Raw genomic sequence first — 24313 nt, 5'->3', positions numbered from 1 at the left:
AAAAGCCCGTGACACCACAGTGTATGTGCATGGGAACACGCCAAGGTATATTCACGGGCTACTTTTACATTTTTCATCATTCTTCCCTTTAAAATGCAGCAAACATAAAGCTCCCAATACCAAGACACCAATCCGAAGTCCAAACAAAGAAAGAGACTACCTTTTGCAAGCTAGCTGTTTGGTTTTCATGGAGGCATTCAAGATCAAGCTCTTTGTTGTTGTGGCTGTGCTACTTGTTGCTATTTCCAGCAATGGTGTGCTTCAAATTTCCAATGCCCAAACCATATGCAATGTTTCTGTTTCTGGGCTAATGGCATGCAAATCAGCTGTGACTCCTCCAAATCCTACAACACCTTCAACTAATTGCTGCACTGCACTCTCACATGCCGATCTTCGTTGTCTTTGCTCATACAGGAACTCAAACCTGTTGCCTTCACTTGGAATTGATCCAAACCTTGCCATGCAGCTCCCTGGAAAGTGCAAACTTCCTCACGCTGCTCATTGCTAAGCTAAGCTATGAATTAGCAAAAAGTTGAAGTTAGATCATTTTCAATAATGCTCAACTTTGAATGATCTTCTTGAGCATTAGAAGTTGTGAGCACATATATTATCAATTGTTGTCTCTTTCAATATATTGTCAGGTTTGTGAGTTCTTGCATGTTATAGTTATATATTGTGATATCAAATGTAATGCAGTATCTGTATTTGTATTGAGTTATTTCACTGTCATATCATATAGATGTTTTGTACTTTTGTCCTCTCTTGTACACCCTTATAACACAAACAGAAAGAAGAGGGACCATTATCAATGTTTCTGGATATAATGGTACTTTATTTCATACCGTTTTGGCTAGCATAGTTGTCAATCTCCAACTAGACATTGATTTGGCTACCAAGAAGGGATAAGTAACAATGGTTCAATCCCAGATCATCTGAACAGACCAGTAGATATTATAATTAAGGTCATAGTTAAATTCATTAAATTCTTACTATATGGGAAAAAAAACTATAGCTCTAATACCATTTCAGAAAAATTAAACATATATTTGACACCATGAACAAGTGAATGGTTAAATATAAAGAACAAAATAAAAAAGACAAAGAAAGAAAGAGTTTTGCGGCCTACCTCCATAGAAAAGAAGTCCTTGAGAACTAGATTTTATTAAGCTCTATATTTTAGAATAAGTCCGTTGAAAGATATTCATAATAGCAGGCTTTAGGCTAATCATATATATATATTGATTCACGATTACAATACTTGTAATACAAGTATAATTAGAGTTTCTTGTGATATAAGTAGAATTAGGATTTCTTTATGGCATTCCAATAGGAGTAGATATAATGAATCTAAATCAACATTATATAATAAGTTTTTTTTTTTTCATCATATAATAAGTTTGAAAATTGACGTCTTCTAAAAAATAAAAAATAAAAAACAAAGTTTATAAATTGACTAGGATTAGGCCCTTAATATTTAGCACTTGCTATAATCTACCACAACCATTAAAGGGAAGTTGGTTGAGCGACTTCTACCTTGAAAATGATTAAGATGACTCTCATTTCCTACGTAAATTAGTTTTGAATTTGATATGAGCTGACAAGTTTCTTGTGATGTAAGTAGAACTAGTATTTCTTGAATTTCAGAAATCAAGAAATATTTCTTTAATTTCCTCACAATTTCAGGATGGTAAATATATGTCGGGCTAACGTGTTTATTTATTTATTTTTATTTTTTATTTTTTTTGAGAATGAGGCTAACGTGTTTATTGATATTCTATCAATTGATAATTACTTGTTTCCATATATAGAGAAAACTTCTCTGATTGTATATAAATTGTCGATCACCAACCTTACTCAAAAAATAAGTCATTAGTCACCACTACCTACAACCTCTTGATCAATAACTTGCATGAGTTTGCAAAAATTTAAAATTAAAGAAACCTCATCAAAAAAAAAAAAAAAAAATGAAGAAACCAACTTGAATAACAAGATAAATTCACTTCTTAATAAGTCAAACTTTATGATCAGAATTGTATCCAAATGATCATAAGTTATTGAAAGATGCAGCTCATTTAAAAAATTCCTGACCAACAAAAACAGCCAGAGCAAGTAATAACATTTCCATAAGGTTTGAATCGTTTGATTACTATTTTAATTTGATCCATAACTTTTTTTCTATGTCAAAATGCTCCCTAACATTTCAAATATGTCAATTAATAAATTCCTAAATTTTTGATATTATGTCAAGAAAGACCCAGCCATTAAATGGTAGATAGAAAAAACTAGTTGGGTTTTGCAGATAACAAGAAACATGCAGAGAAAGTTGGAACCCAAGATGGAGCCATTGTTGATGAACAATGAGATGTCTGGACTGCACACAAGAGTGAGACGGGTTAAAACTTAAAAGGTTAGATAGGCAATTGGATTTGATTTGTCAATATGTTTATTTACCATTCCTCAAAGTTGATTTATGCGTTGGTGTCGGTGTTGCAGAGTACAGTCCTTTGATGAGAAACATGTAGCTTTAAAAAAGTATAGAATGAAGGTAAAGTTGATTAATTTTGACTCTGGTGAATATATGTATTTGTTCATGCTAATTGACCACTGTTAACATAATTGAAATTTAATTTCTTGTAGACCAATTTAGCACTAACTTATTAGTTCAATCATCAATGATGTCAAATGATCCAATATTTTCCATGTAGCTATCTGTATCATAGAGTCTTATGAAAAAAAAATTATTATATACTGCAAGTGACTTAGTATTGTATTTCATTGCATTAAATTTTCCTCTTCAAAGTATTGTAATTCTTTTATTTACCTTTGAAATATATGGGAAATATGCAATTATACAATTAATGATGAAAACAATTTCTTTTGATATTTGAATATATAGTTTTAAAATTTTAATATAATTTTTTCCGTACATCGCACAGGTTAACCATCAGTATATTATTGAAACAAAACTAAATTAATTTCAGCCAATACGAAAGTTCATCAAGATAGAGATTTTAAAACATGCTTTGTCCACCATATAGAGTAAGTTGCTCAAGTATGAATGTATTAACCATTAAGTTTATAGTAGATGAATTCTGTAGGGGAAAAAAGACTTGTAAAGGGTTATAGGGTTATAGACAACTAAATAAAAATAAAATCATAAAAATTTAGTTCACAATCATATACTACATTCTATTTTATTATTGAAAATCACTTTGGCATTTCTAATTGTTCTAAAATGCATGTCGAACACAATCATTAGTGTTTGAGTATTATCCAACCTATTTTTTCTTCTAAAAGATCATGTCTTGTTATGAGCTATGCTTAACAGCAAAACTTGGAGTCTATTATTTGACCATATTATGGGATCTTATATTGTCACATGCACATCTGTGTCTTGAGATTTGAATAAAATAATCTTTTTTTTTTTTTGTGCTAAAAAAAATGCTAACAAATGGATATTAGTCAACATTTTAATCTATAATCTTCATATGAAATGGGATTTTAATTTTTTGAATTATACTTGTCAGGAATCAATTTTTTGTGCAACTACAGAATACCTTCAAAACTTACTACAAAATCAAATATCTATATCTGTATATGTTTAGTGATTAGATTATTAATATGATAACTCTTAAACTACATTGGAAACTAAGTAAACCAAACACAAACAATTTATAATACAATAACATCAGAAAAAACTAAATAGAAGAATAGAACACAACATATTTCAAAGAGAACTTTCAAATCCAATATGCATGGAACAACAAATATATACTACTTATAAAAAAACCACTAAAAATTAAACAACAATTATTATTATTATTTTTTTTCAATTCATCATTTGTATTGCAAACTCATTAATTATTTTAACAATTTTTTTTTTTTACACCTGCATCTAAATTTGGTCCAAAAATCTCTCAATAGACTATCATATGATGCTTTTCATATCTATAGGCTTGGATACTACCTTTTAATTCAACAAGGGTTTTCAACATCTAAAAAGCTACATTGGGCGCAACTTCATATCAGCAAGATTTTGAGATCCAAACCTGAGCTCTCACACCTTGTAAGCAAGACTGAAGCCATGACCAATGGACCAAGTGCTCTTCTTGGGAGCTAATATGCAATATTATTAAATTTACATGATTTATAGTTTCTAAACTTCTATGTCATCTTTCTCAACATATTAAACATTACTAAATTAAATTTTTATTTAAGAATAATAATTTATGAATTTATTTTAAAAGTCATTTTTAGTTAATTGAAATGATTTCTCTTAAAGGATTATTATAAAATTTCTTTTTATGCTTATTTATGTTGTACTATTTTTTAGTAACCTTATAATGTACTATTTTATGTATTTTGTTTCAATTTTTAAGATATTTTTAGTAAATTTTGATAATATTTACAAATTTCATATATTAATTTATATTTAAATAATTATTAAATTAATTATGACGTCATCATGGTTTGACCTTGGTTCAACCTCGGTTCGACCTTAAAAATCTTGAACCTCTTATTTTTACGTTTCAATGAACGGTCCGGGTCTGAAAACCTTACATATTAGTATCCAACTCATCAAAGAAATTTCTTATCCCTTTATAAAAATGGATTTTACTAACTTATGTGCTAAGCATATATTTGTAAACCATTTTAGGAAACATTTTATGGAGAAATGAAGAAGTAACTGATTGATTTGACAGTTTTTTCAATTTTTCATAAAAAATTTCCTAAATTGTGTGTTTCTTTGGAGATGAAATAGAGTTGATGGAAAACTTTGGAGAAAAAATAAAAGAAAAAATGAGTTTATGTGTTGTTTGAAATTGGGAAGGGGGAAAGAAAACTTTTATGTGGGCCCAAGCATTATCCACTCAAGCCCATACAACTTTTCTCCCCAAAATGGAGATAAAAGAGGGGAGAAAATGCTAAAGTCTGCTGTGTGACAAAAATACCCTTTACTTTTTTGCCTTGTCCTCATTCTATTTCACGTTTTGCTGCTTAGTTATTTTTGTTGTCTTCTTTTGTTGAACTTATATTTGCTGTCTTATTTTTGCTGCCCAATTATTTTTGTTGCCCAGTTTTGATTTATTAGTTTTGCTGCCCATATTCCACGTTTTTCTTCTCAGCAAAGTTTTCTTTTTTCTTTTTTAGAATGCCTTCCCAGCAAAGCTAACACGTAATACAATTTTTGTGGCACATAAATTTTATAATATAAATAATAATATAAATTCATATGTATTTGTGTTAATTTTTATATTATTTAATGAGTGTAAATAAATCTATTTCTTATATATTATGTAACAAAAACATAATAGTCAATTTATATAAACTATATTTACTATCCTTCCACTTTCCTCTTTAACCAAACAAAAGAGTTTTTCATTCTTCCACTTTTTCACTACTCCAACCAAACACATATCAGTAAAAACTAAATTTTTTTTCATGCGTTTTCATTTGGAGTATTGCGGTTACTGTTCAATGAACAGTAACCGCAATTGTTGACTTTCTACAGTGAACAGTATACATATACACTGTTCACGGACCACAAATTACACTTTTTATCAACTTTTTCATTAAAAATGGATCCCATGGTACTATTCACACATTTAAAAGTTATTTTGCTACAGTGTTTTCAGTTTTCAGTTTTCAGTTTCAGCAAAATAAGTTCTATCCAAACACACCCATTATATAAATATAGATATCTGCAACCATTTAAGCACCATCATTTCGATATAAGTAATTCACTAACCGTATGATGTTAAAATTAACAGTTCTTTCCAAGTATATTATCATTCATCAAAGGGAACAAGAATGATGATGCAATTCATAATATTACGAACGTATTAAATAGACGCAAGATCAATAAATACAAAAGAAGATGATATACACAAGAGTGAACATCGAGGTGAATAGCCTTGGAATTGTACTGCTCTTAACTGTATTCTTCACATCATATTGAGCCAAGATAGTTACTGATGAATCCGAAGTCAACCTCTTCAAACTAGGGAGATAAGAGCCATTCCGTTTTATCTCATTTTGGAAGATATGTGACTAATATGATGCTTTAAGCTTCTTCAGAAGGATCCCTAGGGGTTGGTGATGGCGATGACTCCTCTTCTGTGCCATAATTCCAAAGCTGCTTCAATTCACCTCTCACCAAGCTCAGTATAACAATAACACCTGATACAATGGCCAGAGAAAGGATGGAAAAAGTCAAGAACATGCAAAGCTTTATTGACCTAAAAAAAAGAGAAAGAAAAAGAGTAATGCTCCAAATATAATAATTTTCACAAAAGTTGGGTTGGTAAGTTTTCATTGGTTCTCACATAGGTCCACCATTCACATCACTTTTTGACTTACCAATACCAACTTGCCACCACGTCAGTCATAAGCTTTTTTGTCTCTTATTGCAGAGAAAAATAAAGTGTGGATAAAAAAAAAAAATATATATATATATATATATATCCCATTAATTGTAAACCAGGAAGGATGAAGTCTACCAAAAGCTAAATAACACAATTTATTACCTAGTGTACATGGAACAAGATAGAGGAGTGCGGGCTGACCATGCCCATCCATTAGATATAAGGCCAGGTACGTAAAGAAAAGGCCTGAAGCAGTAGAAACCTTCTGTCAGTATAACAGGAAAGACAGCATAGAAATATAGAAGGGTTTGCATGCATCCTAGTGCAGCAGCTCTAAACACTGAATCTATATACTTTTTTAAGTATTAACATAGACATGTTTCTCAACCAAAAAAAAAAGGTATCAGCATAGACATGCAAAACTGTGAACTTGAGCTACCAGCCACCCTAGCAGAGAGCTTAAGACAACAACAGGAATAATCTTATTCAGTTCTCAGTGAAGATGCAACATCAGTAACAAAATGAAAACTGTTGCTTGACATATTATCATCATCTTTTGTGCATAAGGAATGAAAAATTACGATGACATGATTAAATTTTACAAGTCAGTTGCAACAATAAAAGTTGTCCAAATCATTCCAAACAAGAAGTACCAATAGAATTCTTGGGGTGTAGTTGTTAGGGAAACCCTATGTTGCTTTGGCAAGGAAAATTCATTGGACTCTTATTCATTAGTGGATTTCATGATCCCTTACACTTCCTCTAAGATATTCTACATGTTCCTTCACCAAATACACTGGAAGTGAGATAGAAGGTTCTTTCCTAGGACCTCTATACTTGTTAAAGAATTCCCTCTGTAACCATTAGCTTTTCAAAATTGTGCTCTCTATCCAAAGGGCTGTCAGCTCAGTGATCTTCATTAATTACGGGTGTTTTCAAATTCTGAGCATTAGAAAATGACATCAATACAATACAGATAGTGTTCAACAGTTAAATGGCGACGGAGAAAATCATAAGATAAAAAGGGTACTTTCTTTTATGGTGTACAGAAATGATGATATAAAACGTTAGATCTCCTTTAAATTTTATTCAATTAGTCATATGATAGTTATATGACCTTACATAAGTTCAATACTTTTCACATGCACAACATTTATTCTCTAAGTTGATGCGGAAGAAAAATCTTTGTGCCGCAAATGCAAACAAATTAAGATGAAGATAGATGTTGCAGGAGCACTCACCAAGTCCATAGCCAATCATCAGCCAAAGAAAATATCCATTCAATACACCCTTCTTGTTTGCTTTGTCATATCTGAGACACCCAAAGATGGAAAAAAGAGAGAGATTAAAATGAAAATTTACCCACAGAAGCAAATTTAAAAAATAAAAAATAAAATTTTCACCATCTTAAATACAATATGCCTTTGTTTGACACATGATCAGAAACATCAAACACCTTAATCAGTTTCAAAAGCTCAATTCTATGACTGACAATAGGCCAGGTTTGGGACCTGAAAAAAAAAAAAATAAAAAAAATAAAAACTCCAAACCCAAACCCTCCAAATATTCTACACACCAAACCCTATAAAATTTTCGAAATTCCATCCCAAACCTGTACTAACTCCTCATTTATCTAACCATGAGTTGGGTTGAATGGGATGATTAAGTCCGGTTAACCTAAAAGTAATCATCTAATATTATTTATCTAAATTTAAGCACCAGTTAGTACTTTTACTCTAAATTAAACAACACCTTAAGAGATAAAGAGAGACATACTTTTGTTGTAGAACCCTAGTTTTTGTATAAACAAAGTAATAATAGGGGACTTTTAGTAGTAATTTAAACACATAATCAGATCTGGTTAGGATACCTAAAGGGTAAAACCTGAATACTTCCCAGGCCCTAGTGGGTTTTATAATTTGAAACCAACCCCACCCCAGACCCTTATTTGGTTTGGGTTGGGAAACCCACTAAACCCAATTCATTGCCATCCCTACTCAATTCTGAAAGTATTGATCATTCATTTAGCCAAAAAGAATTATTATTTTAAAAGCATAGGAAATTCAGCAACATACAAAATTGGCTTTTTACCTAAAAAAAAAAATACAAAATTGTCTTTTAATTGTAGCCAATCACCGTTAAGTTCACTAAGCTCAAGCAAAAAGGAGCCTCCATACTTTCACAAAACTAGCAGTATACCCATGTGATGCATGGAATAATTAAAAATCATGTGTAACTTACAGAAATTTTCATTAATCCCATCAAAATTGAACAATAAAATGGATAGTAAAAGTAATTACCTTAAATTATGTGGTGAATAAAAATTATGTAAGACTGAGTTTTTATCAAAATTAAAAATTATAGTAGATGATGAAAATAATTTAAAATAAATAACGAAAATAATTGTTGAAAGTTTTGATAGTCGGATTTTAATTGTAGCAGTAATGGTACTTTAAATTTTTTAAAATTTTAGTAAGAAATTTTCATATAGACCAAAAATTTTAAAGAATTTAATGTACTTCTAGTAGCCACATAGCATAAACATGTTGTTTAACATGTAATATTGAGCCACATAATGATTGCATGGTTTGTAAGACCTTTACATTTCATATGATTTACTGAAGGCAAAGTACTTCATATCACAATCGAGATGCACCGAATCATTACCTGAAAGCAAATGAAATAAGCAAACCAGGGAAAAGAATGTCCCCAAAGCCAATCATATCATAACCACCCCAAGGGTCAAAAAGTCGAGGGACTCTCAAAAGCATGGGAATTGATTCTCCACCACTGTTGTCACCTCGAGCAACCTACAGATAATGATGAAAAGTCATTCAAAAACCATATAAAAATAATTCCAGTCATAAAAAATAGCCTATGTAATTTATTACGTACTCATGAAAGTTAAAAATATCACAGAGATATGGTTAGACAGAAGGATACATCAGATGAAAAATTTAATAAAAAGCAAGAAGAGGAAGCACAGAAAACAAAAACAAGACCCAATACAAATGTTCCATGTGAAATAGTTGTTAGCAGAAAATGTAGTGCAACATGCTACTCATATTGCCATCAGCAGGTTCCACATATTAAAATATTAGGGAAATAGTATTTGCATAACAAAATATATTGTCACTTACCCCCAAAAAGAAATATTGTATCCTCACCACTCAAAATTTGATTTGATTGTAAATAGCGATGAGTACTGTGAGAGGGTTTCACTCATCAGTTTTAGCTTGTATTTTTAGAATTTTTATACATTTAAATTAATGAAATTTTCTTGTCTACATAATATCCAATCCAAACAATGCAAATAGTGATTGCTAGAATTTTAAATGATGGGAATATAAATCCTATCATTTTAATTTAAATCTATATAAATATCAATTCTTTCATCCAATCAGGGTAAAGTGAATGTGCAAAAAATAGATACACACTCAAGTGTTTCAAGTCTAAACTAAGCAGAACAAGCATGCATGGGTACTATATAGCACAACTTTAACGATACAAGCAAAAGAAACTAAAGGTGAGATCAGAACTTACCGCAATCATAACACTCTCATTGAAGATCGCTTTTGATATGAATACCCAAAAGATGTCATAAACAAATGCACAGCAAAGAAGTACAGTAGCAACCTGCAGTGTGATCTCGACATGGTTATTAAAAATGAATGCAATGTCAAGTGAAAGCAAAAAACTTACCTACCTTGATATTAGGCAATCGGGCCATTTGCAAGACTGTTATCATCAAACAGATACCCTGTCAACAAGGAGGCCATTTAACTAGTGAAAATGAGAGAAGAAAGAAGGATTTGAAAAATTATGCATCTGACTTCAGTAAGCTACATACACAGACGAAATACAACATATTGCAGCAAACCAAAAGATATATAATAGTCCAACAACTTAAGATTCGTAACAATACGAAAAAGAAGATTCATTTCACCTACACTGGTTGGTTCTGCTTATAAGACATATATTGGCAAAACACAGTGGCATAGTACTTTGGCTGCTTGAGGTTTCTGTGCAGGACACAAGCCATTTATACCTAACTAAACTACGCACTAAGGTGAACCCTCAATGAACTAAGGCATCATGATGAGTAAGATCACCAGTCCATTCTACAAGGCTACAACATTCTAGGTGGCAATTTAACAAAAATAATTAACAAAAGAAAGGGATTGACACAGATACATTTCCAAATCTGAAATATTAAGCATATATTAACACAAATGCACCAACAACCAAGGAAGGAAGACAAATTAAATGAGTGTCATATGTTTGGGTAATGTCCTCGTCCACATTCCCCTCTGAATTCACTGACATAATGACAGATAGGTTTTAAAAAAAATAATAAAAACGACATCAGGTTTTATGAGAAAGAGAGAATGGATTAAGATTTCTAAGGAAATATTTGATGAGTTCTAAATCACAGAAGAAATTCATAAACCAAATGGGTCAGCATGATAAATAGCATAGGTATGGCTTACACATGACAACCAAATAAAACTATTTCAGCTTCCTTGCCAATTCCAACAAGGACACTTTTTTTTTTTTTTGATAAGTAATAAGTTTTATTGATATCAAAAAGGAACACACTAGTACACAAGTAGTGTACAAGGGGTCAACAAATCAAATACATATATTGCAAGAATCTAGGAAATCAATAAAAGAAGGGAATGATTGTTTTTGCAAAGCAAACAACCAATCCAATAAAGTTCTCCCAACAAGGACACGGATTGCCAATAAATAAAAATTAAGATAAAAGAGGAGTAACTTCCATTACCAATTCAGCAACTCTACCTAAATATCAATTCAGCATTAGCAACTGAGTTATTTTTCATTTCAATGGTGCTATAGAAAACTTCAATATACCAGTTCAAAAAGGTTTGGTTTTAGTACCTGAATTTATTTCATTTGAACATTGATATAGACAAAATTGCATGGCACACAGTTACTGAGATATGTGACTTACAAGAACATCTTGACCGAACCATGAATATGATGACTTCCGAGTAACAGCCCAGAAAATTGCAAATGCCACACAGAAAAATAGTACCACAAGTGAGATAATTGAAACCTCCCCAATAAGAGGCAAATTCACTGCCTTTAGCCCACATTTTCTGCATTTTCTGCTCAAAAGATAGTACAAAAGTAAGGAACACTAATAAAAAGAAACTATTACATAATTCCAAGCTACTTGAAAGGTTCAGCAGAAAGCAAAAGCAAATATGGAGTATACCGTAATATTAGGCCAACTATACAAGCATGCATTCCCTGAAACAAAAAACTAATTTAATTAGAAAGAAGGGGACAAGTATGACATGAATGAAATTTAGACCAGTCCACTGTTCAAACAGTCCAACCAACAGGTCTGGTCTAATAGTTAAAACACTGTATGCAGCACAATATTTTCTGTTCTGTATCATACATTGAGTAAACTAATAGTACCCTGCCATTTTAATAAGACCTTGAAGGCCTCTTGGACGTGCTGGAAAATAATTTTCTATTCATAGAGACAAGAATATTAAAAAATAGCACATAAATCATTTAAGAAAAGATTTTTTTAGGGAAAACGAGAAACTAGTTTCGGAGAACAACATAATGAGTTCACTTATTAAAAATAACATCATAACGATTTTCAAAATTTCCTTTTCACATTTTATGTTTAAGAAAAATGAACTGTTGAAGGAAGTTCCACACTGAGTGTGCTTGGTTATGGGTTTATGTACATGTTGGGCCTTCCAACTATGAGCTTAAACTTTTGGTTGTCAGTTGTCACATAGTGTCAGACAGCAATTTGTAGTTCAGATTCCATGTACCTGGTTTATTTGATTCTGGTTTGGTTGTTCTACATTGAGCCTGTTTCGTTTAATTGAATTCTTTACTGTTTTTTTTGGACCAACACATTGGAGGAGGTGCTCAAAGGAAGTTCCACATTGTTTGACTCATCCCAGGTAACAGCTTTATGTACTTATTGGAACTCTCCACCTATTGACTAAAGCTTTTGGGAGGACACTTTAATATGAAACACTAATAATTGGCATTTTTTTACTAAAATAACTTCCATTTTCTAAAAATGCATTCCTGGAAGCTGTTACTAAAATGCATAATAAAAAACGTTTTCATGTGCATATAAGATTGAAGGATATTATTTAAAAATGTGATATTTTGAGTACCTCTAGACAGAAAGCAATACATGTTTATGGAGGAATTTTATATCATCTCAGCCAGAAATAAAAATAATAAACATGCACGCTAAAGAACCGTGTTACCTCAACACCACCAATGCAGAATAGTACAATGAGCACCCAGATAAACCAGGAGGACATAAAAAAATATAATAGCACCAAAAATGCAGATGCCATTATGACAAAAAATATAGCACCCTTTGCACTAATATCAAGGACTTCCTTCTCCAAATCGTCTTTGTCTGATCCAGCATTGGAAGATTCCTAGTCAATAAAAGAAAAGACAATTCAATTCAAATACTCCTTTCCATAATCACCACATATTACGCAATAATTAAAGAAAACTAAACAACTTGGAGACTAGGGGAAAGACAGGAGAAATAATTATGATGGAAAGCTAAATTTCAATAGAACATCTCAAAAAGAAAATAAATGTGAACCTATGATTTTCCTCCAATTGGTACAACCATCTGTCACACACTATTACTAATAACACCATTATTCTCTATGAAGCATGGTGCTCACAGTTGTGGTGTTTTGGAGATAGTAGAATCAACTATTTTCTGGTTCTATCAAGGTCAATAGGGGGGCAATGTCAAACTATCAATTAAATGCCCTGATTAGCAAGCAATCTAGAACACATAGCAATTTAGCAACAAGTGGGAACCAATTACAGTATGATATGGGATTTGTTTTTGTTGTTGGGATTAGGGAGAAAGAAAAGGGTCATGGAGGCATATAAGAAGAAATCATTAGCTACTTGCCCAGGGAAAAAAAGGTTCAACATAAAAAAAGAATATCTCACTATGAACTATTGCAAAACTTTCCATTCTACTCTATAATTTCATAATTCTTACAAGGTGAATTTCTCATTAAAGGTTCGACAATTATCAATAGAGAGATAATTATGCATTATTTATTTAAGACATAACAGAGTATCCATAATGAGACAATTGTGCATTATACCATGCTGTATGGAAGAAAATGTCAAGCAATAAAGAAACAGATCAATACTATAAGTAGCAAACATGATATCAAGATGGAAGAGTGTGAACACAAGGAAAGATCAAATAAGTTTCCACAAAATGGTTTGATCACATTCAAGAATAATCCAAAGAGATTGATTTTATTCAAGTTGGCCAAGCAAAAAGGGTTAAGGAGGTGCCAAACATAAAATAGGCAAGTAGTTAGAATATGGCCTTAGATAGGGCTGAATGACAAAAAAGGATCCTTGGAATTAATGCTTAGTTGAAAATACAAATAGTACTCGGTTGATTTACTTTAATTAATAGTCATTCAAGTGATTAACATAGAACTCATCTGCCATAAAATTAGATCTTATTAGCAGTTGAAAATAAAATAGTAATACTGTTCATATGGCATAAACACTATCCTAATGATGACCATCAAACTATATTTTCAGCCAATAAACTTGAATATGTTTTAATGATCCAACGACATGTATGATGTAGGGTGCAAATAGGCAAGAAGGGCATACCCATCAAGGGCTGACACAAACCTATCTAAAAAAGCAACAAAAAAAATCAGACCTGAGTTACCCAGAATGTAATTTACAATAGAATACTTTGAAATAAATTTTATTGTGCTGCATATAATGCATCAGTGACAACTGCTCCAAAGGCAACATAGAGAATGTAACATACATCAGGAAGATTTATAAGAGCACACAGAAAAAAGGCAGTCAAAAAGCTAGATTTTTTTAATAATTCAGACCTGAGTTGCCCAGAATTGCATTTACAATATAATATTTTGAGCTAATTCATTTAGTACTGCATATATTACATCAGTAACAACTGAAACAGAGACAAAATAGAGAAGGTAGTATATATCAGGAAAATTTATAAGAGTATAAAGATCAAGGGCAGTCAAAACAATTACAATTTTTTCTCTATTTCGTGTGACACCAATTCCAGATGACTTAAAATAGCCAACAACATGCATTTACATTAGCTATTATACCAATTACCAAGCAGTCATTTTGTGTAACCAAGCTCGTTATGATGTTGATCAAGAGAAATCTATGAGAAGGGAATTAAACTTAAGTACACACATATTAAGTGTAGGACAGTACTTATCAAAAATGAAGTGTAGGACAAAGAATAAATGGTTGAACAGAAAACCTTTGGAGATAGTTCATTATAGCGCTCGTCAGTCTTCTCAGAAGCAGTGAAATCTGACCAAAGTGAAGCACAGAAAAGTGTTCCAACAGCCATCAACCATAAGAATATCACTGCGTAGTCTACAACTGGGCGGTCTGGCGCATATAATAAAAGTTCCACTGCAATAAATGATTTACAATTAACCACAAATATAAGAGATAAAAACAAAATTAATAATTGATAAGTACTCACCTGACAGATACTTCATAAATGAAAACATAGCTGGAAGTGAAGTCTAAATCAATATATGCACATGCACACAAACATCACTAACCCCTGCTTATGCATATTGCTAGCCAAGAATTCAGTAAAGATAAGCTCAAATTTAAGCATTCTCTCTAAATCCCTGGCACTTGCACCTACTAGAAGAAAAGGTAAATTATAATTACTTCCATTGAGTCATCCTAATCCAACATTGACCTCCATGCAGTTTCTAAAAATATATCAACTCGCTTTGTCTATAACGCCATGCACTAAATAAAAATCATCGAAGAAAAGAACCAGGCAGGGAAAAAGAACTCATATCTTAAAATACCCACATGCATATCAAAGATGAAAAAAAAGCCTTTTGTTTTAGGGGGATTGGGTCAAGAAAAAAATGGCTAGCAGCTTTAATGATTAAGATGTATTAAAATAGAAGCCAATTCTTCCACTTATGAGATTAGGCAGAGACTATTTATATTAGGCAAAGATGGTAAAAAGGTAAGGAGGTAACTGCTATAAAGTTGCAGGGGGAGACAGGACTAACCATGATGGCCATAATCCAGAGGGGACAAAAATCAAGACCCTACCTTCATCCCAGCCTAACACTCCCTTAGTTCAAGCTTGCCTTACTCCATGTAACTGAAGCAAGAGGCCAATAACTTTAATAATGTAAGCATCTTTTAACCATGAGCAAGCATAGAGTGAAAACACATGATTTTACACCATGTGATGCCACATATCAATTGTAGCAGAGAATTTGCTTCATAAAGTATCATCTCTGCTTTTCTTAGTTTACTTTCATGCATACTCTTGAGTAATAAATTACATCCCTCCTGCCCCCCCCCCCCCCTTCTCTCTTCTTTTTTGATAACATAGGGAACCTTTCTAAGGAAGAGTCCTTACAGAGAATACCACTCCTCATTCTTGGAATTTTCTGTCTCACTTATGGTCGTCAACCAGACACATACTTTAATCATGTCCCTAACCAACTATTGTTCCTGTGCAGAGACAAGATGTCCTTGCTTCTCTAACAGTCCATGTAAATAACTGCTACACATGTATAATAAATATAAAAATGTTTCACAGAATAATTAGAGGCTCACCTTTCTGTCCAGATGCTAAAGATTTGTTAAGAGTCTCTCCTCCTGACTTTGGAATCATAACAACAGGAATTGATATATTTATAGCTGTGTCATTGTCGGAGCAGACCATCTTGAAAAGATCTGAAGTGATAGTAAAACGGGACATGAAATTAAAATTGAAGAACTTGATAAAAAGGAAAAAAGTCAAAGTTACTGATTAACTGTCCATGACAGTGGTGGTGCTCAGTGAAGATGGATGGAGGGGTTCTACGATGGAGGTTTTGTAAAACCATAGATGTGCAATCAAGAGTTAATGGCAAAAAGACCACACACACACACACACACACACATACAGACAGTCACACACATAGAAAGGAGGTTTAATAACATACATATGCAATCAACAAATAATTGTGAGAATGAGACACAGTCAGTATTTTGCAATTAAAGTAGATGAAGTAGAGTAAATCTAAGGAGAAAATCAAGACAAATATATATTAAAATATCACTACTTAAGCAACATGTCACATTTTTTCCCATCCAATTTGGTGACAAATAAATATTTGATTTGTCAAAAGTATTGCTCTAAGACATCAATTATAGGCGATGAAGGAACATTGTTCAAACACAAAATGAACACAACCTATAAATGATTGAAATGATACTACTTTGTGTATGGAAGGCTTATGTTGGAAATCATGCCAACTCATTTGCTTGAAACATAGCTCCGTTGTGTCACACACGGGCACTATGGAGGGAGAGGAACAACCGCACTTTTAACGGTGTGAGGGTGTTAGTTGAAAACTTCATTTCTAAGATGTTTGGTAGAGAAGTCTCATACTATTGGAAACCATGATGAGCATTCGATCATAGATTTTATAAGCTCTCTTCTTTGATATTATAGTTTTTTCTCTATGTAATTCTTTAGGAGAGTTTGAGTGTACATTCTATGTACATAAGCTTTTACTGTTTGCAATAAAATTATTACTTATCAAAAAAGTTTCCATAGATGAAACATGAACTAGAAACTACTATATTGGCAAGCTAAAGAAATTAAACTTGCCATTTTGACATCATAATACTATAATTTATTAAGAAATTTGTAATGACTGAAATTAATGTCGTTGAATGGTAGCAAATCTTAGGAGTTCAACCTGATAACCAAGCCAAAGAGATATTCTTTCAGTGAAAAAAACATAGCCATTTATATTCAAAACTCAAACTTGAAAAGTGAATAAATATAACAACATTTTAAATATATAAATTACTAACAGTACAAATTTAATATATATATATATATATAATCATTAATTACTAATAGTTTGTGTTATTGGGAACATAAGCATAAAAGATTGGAAAATATATTTTCAATTTCTATGTTTAGCCATTCAGTTTAGATATGCAAAACAACTGAAAAAAAAAAAAAAAAAAATCCCTTCTAGCTGCTTTTAGAGTTTCAAACAAATAATAGAACAGAAATGAAATTTTTTTTTTAATTTAAAAATATAAATTTGTGCTTGGAAGTCAAGAAATTATAAAATGGCTTACGTTGGAACGAGAAGAGTCAATAAATTTGATTCTGAATTACTAACAATGTGTGCATGTAAATTACTAACATTGTGTATAGATGTATTTAAATTACAACCTTCATTGTCATTTATCACCACCAAGGCCGCAGCTCCTCCTGACTGTGCGACTTCTGCCTTTTTTGTGAAGTCACAATCACCACGTATGGCCAGGACAATAGATCCAGATAACTACAAAAGCAAAAGACAACCATACTTATCCCGATGCCTTAAAAAGTTAATAATGACATCAATCTGAATTTATGAACTTCAAAAACAATAATGTTTTTCTAATCATTCACTATAACATCAACTCAAGCATTTAAAGTTTTTCCAACTTTTTGAAAGCTTTGAATTGAGAGTTCTTCAAGACTAAGAGCTAAGAAGATGACAATTTTAACCAATCAAAAAAGATGGTATACCTTTGAAGATGAACTGGAACAGCTGTTCAAGGGATTTGAAAAGACAGCAGGCAATCTGGGAGCTTTTTCAGCATGAGAAGGCAATAGAGCCCCAAATCTTGCATTTAACCCGGTTAAAGTTTCTCCTTCAGCACCCCCTGCCCAGCTCTTGACCTTGACCTGCAAGATTTAAATACAGTAAACAGAGTTTTTTTTTTCCCCTTTTTCTTCTTCAATCTATACTCGAGCTGAAGAAAAGAATTTCAAAAATAATTTTGTTGATTTTCACATCTGCAAAATTGTCACTTCAAATGACTCAAATCTTATGTGGCAAGATCAACAAGGTTGTCCCTCTGTCTTATGTGGTGCATCTAGAGAGAGGAATGCTCAGACTTTTGATTGTGGGAAGTATCCATGTTGGAGTTCAAGCTTCTATTTTTAAGATGATTTCATGCTTGGATGCACACGAATGATGGCCGATCTTCTTTGGTAATCACACAAGCACCCAATGGATCATGAACTCGTGACCTCACCCCCACCTTGTTCTTACAAGGCGAGGAGGCTCCATTTGAGATAGAGCTTATTAGCATTTATGCAATTCTTCATATTTATTTCTAATTTTCAAGCAATCTCTATTGTATCCCTCTTATGCATTAGAGTTGCACCCCTTTCTTGCGTATTCAATTAACACTACTAACCAACAAAAAATTCTTATGTTCTATCGACTCATTAATGGTTCTTTATTTATTTATTTTTTTTAATTAAAAAAAATTAAGAAAAAGTGAGACATTCTTCAAGAAATCATAGAAGGGTGTAGCCCTTATACACAGGAAGTATACAAGAGATAAGCAAAAGCTTGAACACCAAGAGCTTCAATGCAAAACCTAATTAGTGAGACGCATATAATCCGTAATAGTTGCTTCTCTATCAACTGCAATGCATAAAAATTCCGGGAATAAAATTTCAATGATGTATCTTTATACCAGAGATCATGTCAAAAACAACTGTCACTTCCATCTTAACATTAATCCTAGTACATTTCTAGAATACCTCACAAATGCTCCTAATTGGCTTCCATAAATTAGCTGTATGAAAACTCTTAACCACAACTGAATATATGTTGTTTACCCAACTCTTCCACATATCTGGGCCCAATACTCTAACCCTAACCCTAATCTTAATCCATTGATAAATTACCCCCAATCCCAAAGGCCTAAACTAATGATAAATTACCATTGCCCTCTATGAGTGGGACATAAGGATTTTAACATAATTGGAAGGTATAGAATAGAGTGTGAATTCAGATCACCTATGTATATATATATATGGTGGTCATCACTATTAGACACACTATTCAGATAACTGACATTCAAAGAAGTTGAAAAGGAACTTTTTAGTTCCCAAAGAAAAGAATGAACATTGTCAATCTCAAAATTTTAATTATCAATATCAAAATATATGAGATAAGTCTCCCTATTATTATCCCTAACTAAATGAGTATCATCAGGTATGAGATTCTTAATGTCTCTAACGCCCACTAACTAATCAACATTGCTTAACTAGAATTGTCACTATCACTCCCACTAAGAGTGATTTTATCTATATCATTTCTTATTGTGTCTTCACTAACACTGGTATTTCCAACAAGACCAAGCTATCCATTGATTTACTTAGCCCCCCACACACACATGGTAGGAAAAATAAAAGTAATTAGAAATTATAAACCAAGGCAAGAATACTTCCTCAAAATCATCATCCAATATGTGCCAAACTTGGAACAAAAAGTTCCTCCCCCATGTTTGAAAGCCATCCATGGTACAACCCAAGTTTGCTATCTCATCTATCATATAATATTCTATGTAGGGGATGGTACACAAATTCATGTTTGGCATGATCTGTGGTGTTGGGACTCTCTGCTAAAAGATGCTTTTCTTAATTATTTCATGCAAACAATAAGAGTGCGTCAGTTGCTTCCTAACTGGGTGGAGATCTCAGTTGGAATCCTCAAATTGGCTGGTTAGCTCAAGATTAGAGGATCAAATAGTGTGGAAACCATACAGGCCAGCAAATTTGAAGTTCACTCTTATCATGAAGCCTTGAGTGGTGCTATTGGGAATAGATTTCCATGGAAGTATATCAGGGGCATTAAGGTGCCAAGAAACATTACAGTAGACAGTATTTCAACTATCATGGTTGTTGATTGGTGTTGTATGTGTAAGAACAGTGGGGAATCAGTGGAACACCTTCTTCTTCTTTGTATAGTGGTTAGAGATATTTGATCATTTGTATGTGCACTCTTTGGAGTGTCATGGGTTATGCCGAAGACAGTGGTTCAAATGTTTAAGTTGTTGGAATGCAACAAAAATTATAAAGTTTGGAATGCAGTTCCTTTGTGCATTGTGTGGACAATTTGGCGTAATCAAATAGTAGAACTTTTGATGGAATTGAATGGCCAAATCCAAATGTTCAAAGAATCATTGTACCTAGTTCGATCCCAGATTTGCTTTTTGGCTGGTGGAATCGGTTGGGGAAACACTCGTCTCAGATATGGAATTTAGTTCCATTGTGCATCTTTTGGTGTATTTGGAAGGAACGGAAACGGCGGACTTTTGAGGATTTGATTAGCTCCGGTGATCAGATGCTTGCTTCTTTTAGTGGGACTCTTTTTGATTACTCTCGGGCTTGGGGACTCACGACTAGTGATTCTCTCCCTTCTTTCATTAGCTCTCTTTCTCTTTGTAATTAATCTGTGGATTGGTTTTCTTTTTTGCTTTTTCTTTGTTTCCTTCTTGTATCTTTTGGGTTTGCTCTATGTTTTTCATGCATAGAGCAGCCATTCGTATATATAACATTCTTACTTATCAAAAAAAAAAATGACTAAACAATTGTGTAAGGAAATGTTCCCTCATGTTCTGTTTTGAATTCTTAAATAGCTTAACTTGAAACTGTAAAATTTAGAATGTACTGTGTACTCTTCTTTTCTGTCTTTGTTGAATAAAAATTTACTTCTCAATATATATGATTGATGTTGACTTCTTGAAATTCGGCCAAATGAGTAGAAGTTTCTCAAAGTAGTATACAAATCCTCCATGAGGTGCTGCATTGACACAATCAACGACCACTTAATAAACTCCCTCTATTTGGACCCTTCAAGTCCCTTTATTTCAAGCATCCAATCGTCCATCTCACAAAGACACATCCTCACTATAATAGAAAATTTTCCAATCTCATAAGTCACTCTTAAAACCGGTCTTCCTGGATCTTTTGAATTCAAGATAATCAAAGGCCAGTATAGATCCTTCAATAACATCGCGATAAATTCCAATCAATCTCCTAATTCATTTCCCTTATATACCTTGGTTTAAAACTCCCCATATTTCTAATACATAAACCATCTCTATTCAGTATTCACCAAATGGTATTCCCTCCATGGCAACAGCACTTCACAAGAAATCTCACTCATATTTCTCTCAAGCATCACTCCAAAGCCACACCTCAAATACTTCTTTTATTCCATTTTCAGATTCACATAGCGACAATACTTTTGACTTCTTCACTATAATTTTAATGAAAAAAACCACTTTCATCCCTCGACTAATTTGGCATGGCGTACGTAGTTCAATATTTCTTCCTATTCCTAATTCCTAATGATTTGAGGAATTACTAACCATGATCTCGCCCCTCACAATGTTTTGCCTCTCTTTTCCTAGTTGAGGGAGTGGGGATTTGAACCCTAGATTGTCTCCCCCGTTAACACCAAGAAGTGATAATTGAGCTACAAAACTCTTGGCACCACTCTAAAGCAAGCTTGAGAGCCAAACATTAAGCTCTAATTCGTAGCTCCAGACAAAAAGGCAAAAACAAATTACCAAAAAAAAAAAAAAATGATCACTCATTCATCACATCTAAATCTTATTGGCCTCAAGCTACCAAGCCATGGTATACCGAATTTCTGGCCACATTCTTTAATAGCCCATTAAGCAATTTACAAATAAAAATAGTTTTTTTATTATTATTATTATTAAAAAAAACTACTTCTTTGGTTTCAGTTCTCCACCGACAAATTGGATCCCACAAACAAATATGTTAAAATTTTCAATTATTCATAATAAAAATCTAAAACCCAAAATAAATGCCATATTATGTGTAATTGAATGTAAAATTGGACATATAAAATGGAATCTGAACAAAAAAAATCTGATAATTGAAACAAGAAAAAGAAATTGTGTGATTCAATTATTAGGGATTGGAAAGGAAAGAGGGATTCAATAAAATTACCAACTCGTAAGGGTTGTCGCAGGACGGAGATTTAGGTGATGTATCGTCGTCCTGTTTGACATCGTCAGCGGCGACGATACACGACAGACCAATCAGAATGAAGAGGATCAGAGAATTCGCCAAAACGCGGCGTTTTGGCCAAGAAGAAGAAGCAGCAGCCATGGCGGACCTGAAAGAAGCTCCAATCTGAGAGAGAGAAAAAAAAAAAAAATGGGATAAAGGAATTTTGTTTGCTTTGCTTTTTCTCTTTCTTGTATGAAGGAAGCTGAGAGTAAAATAAGATTTGTAGTTATTTTAGTTTTTAACTGTTTTGAGAAAGCGGTTGAGGAATCTATATATATATATGAATGATGGTTTTTTCTCTGGTCTTGTATTTTACTCTCTCTCGGGGTCACGAAGGCATCAACGCAAAACTCGTGGTTGGAAACACTAAAAAGAGTTCGAGTGACCGGTAGGTAGGCAGAGAAGAGAGGTCTGCTACACCAAATAAAAATCTATCCCTCTCCTCAGTAACTTCACGCTACATTCCTTTCTTTAAATTAATATATCCTCACCTCGAGTCTTCAATTCTTTTTTTTTTTATTCTTTTTTTCAAACTACACTCTCTAAATTTGTTTAAAATTCAATTCACATCTCTATTTTTACTTTTGTTAAATTTTGTTTAATTCGGTACTCTTTTTAGTCTTTGTTTGAATTGCGGTATAAACTTTCAATTATGTTCAATACAAAACTACATCGTCCGAGGGTCTTCAATGGCTAAATGCTGACAAAGCCTAATAAGAGAACTGAATTAAACGAAGTTGAAAATTAGGAAATTGAATTGGATGAAAGACTTTATTGAATTTTTGACAAAGTTAAAGTGTGCAATTTATAATTTAGCCCCCCTTTTTTTTTTGTTATAACTCGGTAGTATGAACCTATGAAGTACACTATTTAAATTTATCTTATTTTCATTTTTGTCCTTAAAGCAATCGGACACATAATGGAGATGATATCTATAAATCTTTTTATTTATTTATTTGGGGAATATCTATAAAGCTTTATTTATATATATATGGGATCTAAAAAGCTTTTTTATTTATACAATATGTGACTTTTGCACTCAATGAAATGAAAAATGATTTCCTAACATACTCTTAAATGTTGTCCATTGAAAATAAATTATTATAATATTTAATGTAGAATCAATTATAGGTGATATTATAAAAGACATTTTGTCTTATGCTAACTTTTTACAAAACTTTTCTCTCTCATATCATTAGATAAGGTAATGCAGTTGCACATGCCTTATCTCAGAAAACAAGACTTTCTTCCCCCTTACAATTCTGGATGGAGTCTGTTCCATCAGATTTAAATGCTATTGTTTTGGCTAATTTAAAGCCCTTCAAATAAAATGACTGAATGTATTTTCTTCTCAAAAAAAAAAAAAATTATAGGTGATTTTCAATATTAAGAAAAAGGGTTGAGTTCTATTTTGATAAATAATTTGAATGGAAATTTATTAAGAAAAAAGTGTGTGTTCTTTTATTATATTTTATTAAAATCTTGTTTTTAGTATTTTTTTTTTTTTTTCTAATGGTGATAAATTTTCAATTCATGCTTTAGAGATGAAATTTTAGTTCTGTCATTGATAATGAAGCTAATATAGCAACAAGTTTGGCATCTGGATGGGAAGTTATAGGATACTCCAAGATCAATACTCTCTTATCTCACGTGATGGGTGGGTCCCACATATGAGTTCCACCATAGGGCTCACCCCTCATGTGCTCCCCGAGTATTTAAGCAATGATCCCTAGAATTTTACTAAAAACATGTAATGCATTTATATAGTTGAATACTACATTTTTGTTTTCTTTAAATATGCTTATATCATACATAGCTCTTTAATCAAGGTGTATATAATGTATACTATGGGTACCTAAGGCATGCTTAAGCATCCTTGCAACGTCCTAGGCATGCTTGGCAACGTCCTTGGCCGACCTCGGCATGCTTTGTAACGGCCAAGGACGTTGCAAAGCATACCGAGGTCAGCCAAGGACGTTGCAAA

The 24313-nt window shown here is 32.6% G+C and overlaps 1 protein-coding gene and 1 long non-coding RNA gene across 2 annotated transcripts; both read right to left on the bottom strand.

Annotated features, from left to right (window-relative positions):
* Window positions 1-422: 422 nt before the first annotated feature.
* Window positions 423-1203, bottom strand: LOC115964018. The gene is made up of 3 exons (XR_004085983.1): window positions 1127-1203; window positions 843-932; window positions 423-514 (listed from the first exon to the last, which is right to left on the bottom strand). It is a non-coding gene; the product is annotated as an uncharacterized LOC115964018 (long non-coding RNA).
* Window positions 1204-5711: 4508 nt separating this feature from the next.
* LOC115962975 (signal peptide peptidase-like 5) lies at window positions 5712-22770 on the bottom strand. The gene is made up of 14 exons (XM_031081858.1): window positions 22267-22770; window positions 18010-18168; window positions 17668-17779; window positions 16044-16163; window positions 14698-14855; window positions 12641-12820; window positions 11608-11642; window positions 11341-11497; window positions 10072-10125; window positions 9909-10001; window positions 9033-9175; window positions 7607-7677; window positions 6528-6611; window positions 5712-6180 (listed from the first exon to the last, which is right to left on the bottom strand). Exons 1-14 carry the CDS (start codon window positions 22426-22428, stop codon window positions 6065-6067), a joined length of 1644 nt encoding a protein of 547 aa, XP_030937718.1. The 5' UTR covers window positions 22429-22770; the 3' UTR covers window positions 5712-6064.
* Between the last annotated feature and the right edge of the window lie 1543 nt (window positions 22771-24313).

The sequence above is a fragment of the Quercus lobata genome, chromosome 10 (assembly GCF_001633185.2).
Source record: "Quercus lobata isolate SW786 chromosome 10, ValleyOak3.0 Primary Assembly, whole genome shotgun sequence".
NCBI classification, from domain to species: domain Eukaryota; kingdom Viridiplantae; phylum Streptophyta; class Magnoliopsida; order Fagales; family Fagaceae; genus Quercus; species Quercus lobata.
This window is presented reverse-complemented; position numbering and strand designations above follow the sequence as displayed.